The sequence below is a fragment of the Aptenodytes forsteri genome, unplaced genomic scaffold, assembly GCF_000699145.1.
Source record: "Aptenodytes forsteri isolate BGI_AS27 unplaced genomic scaffold, ASM69914v1 Scaffold231, whole genome shotgun sequence".
Classification (NCBI taxonomy): domain Eukaryota; kingdom Metazoa; phylum Chordata; class Aves; order Sphenisciformes; family Spheniscidae; genus Aptenodytes; species Aptenodytes forsteri.
In genome coordinates this window covers 478,653-479,235 of record NW_008796046.1, presented here as the reverse complement: position 1 = coordinate 479,235, position 583 = coordinate 478,653, and the positions used below count along the sequence as shown (strand labels likewise).

Genomic DNA, 583 nt, shown 5'->3' with positions numbered 1-583 from the left:
TGGGGATGGAAGGAGGTTTTTTGGGGCCAAGATGTGGCACCTGGGAGAGTGGTGGTGACGTTCGGAGGACGCTGGTGGGAGGATGGTGCTGGTGGGAGGATGATGCTGGGATGGTGCTGGTGGGAGGATGATGCTGGTGGGAGTATGATGCTGGTGGGAGGATGATGCTGGTGGGATGCTGGCAGGATGGTGCTGGTGGGAGGACGCCGGCGGGATGACGCTGGTGGGATGCTGCTGGGGAACAGGGGAGCCGCGGGGGGCCACCTGCCAGCACGTCGGGGTTCTGCGTTTGGCAGGGGCCGAGAAGCCGAGCGAAGCGGAGAAGCGAGACCCATCGCGCCCCCGCGCCCCCGCCCTCACCCTCTCCAAACCCAAGATGCTGGTGATCAGCGGGGGGGACGGCTACGAGGATTTCCGCCTGACCAGCAGCAGCGAGACGGTGGGCCGGGACGACAGCACCAACCACCTCCTCCTCTGGAGAGCGTGAACGGCTGCGGCCCCCCTCCCCGGGGCAAGGAAGGGGGGTGCTGGCCCCCCTGTATGCAGAGAGGGGGGGGGGTCCCAACCCTCCTCCCCACCACCC

General features: G+C 67.6%; 1 protein-coding gene across 1 annotated transcript in view; it reads left to right on the top strand.

The window, feature by feature from the left end:
- ARHGEF17 (Rho guanine nucleotide exchange factor 17) overlaps positions 1-494 on the top strand; it is a 45,595-nt gene extending 45,101 nt beyond the window's left edge. Inside the window, 1 exon segment of the mRNA XM_009286149.2 lies at positions 297-494. Within this exon segment, the coding sequence (XP_009284424.2) occupies positions 297-487 (191 nt within the window). The 3' untranslated portion in view covers positions 488-494.
- Positions 495-583: the final 89 nt, after the last annotated feature.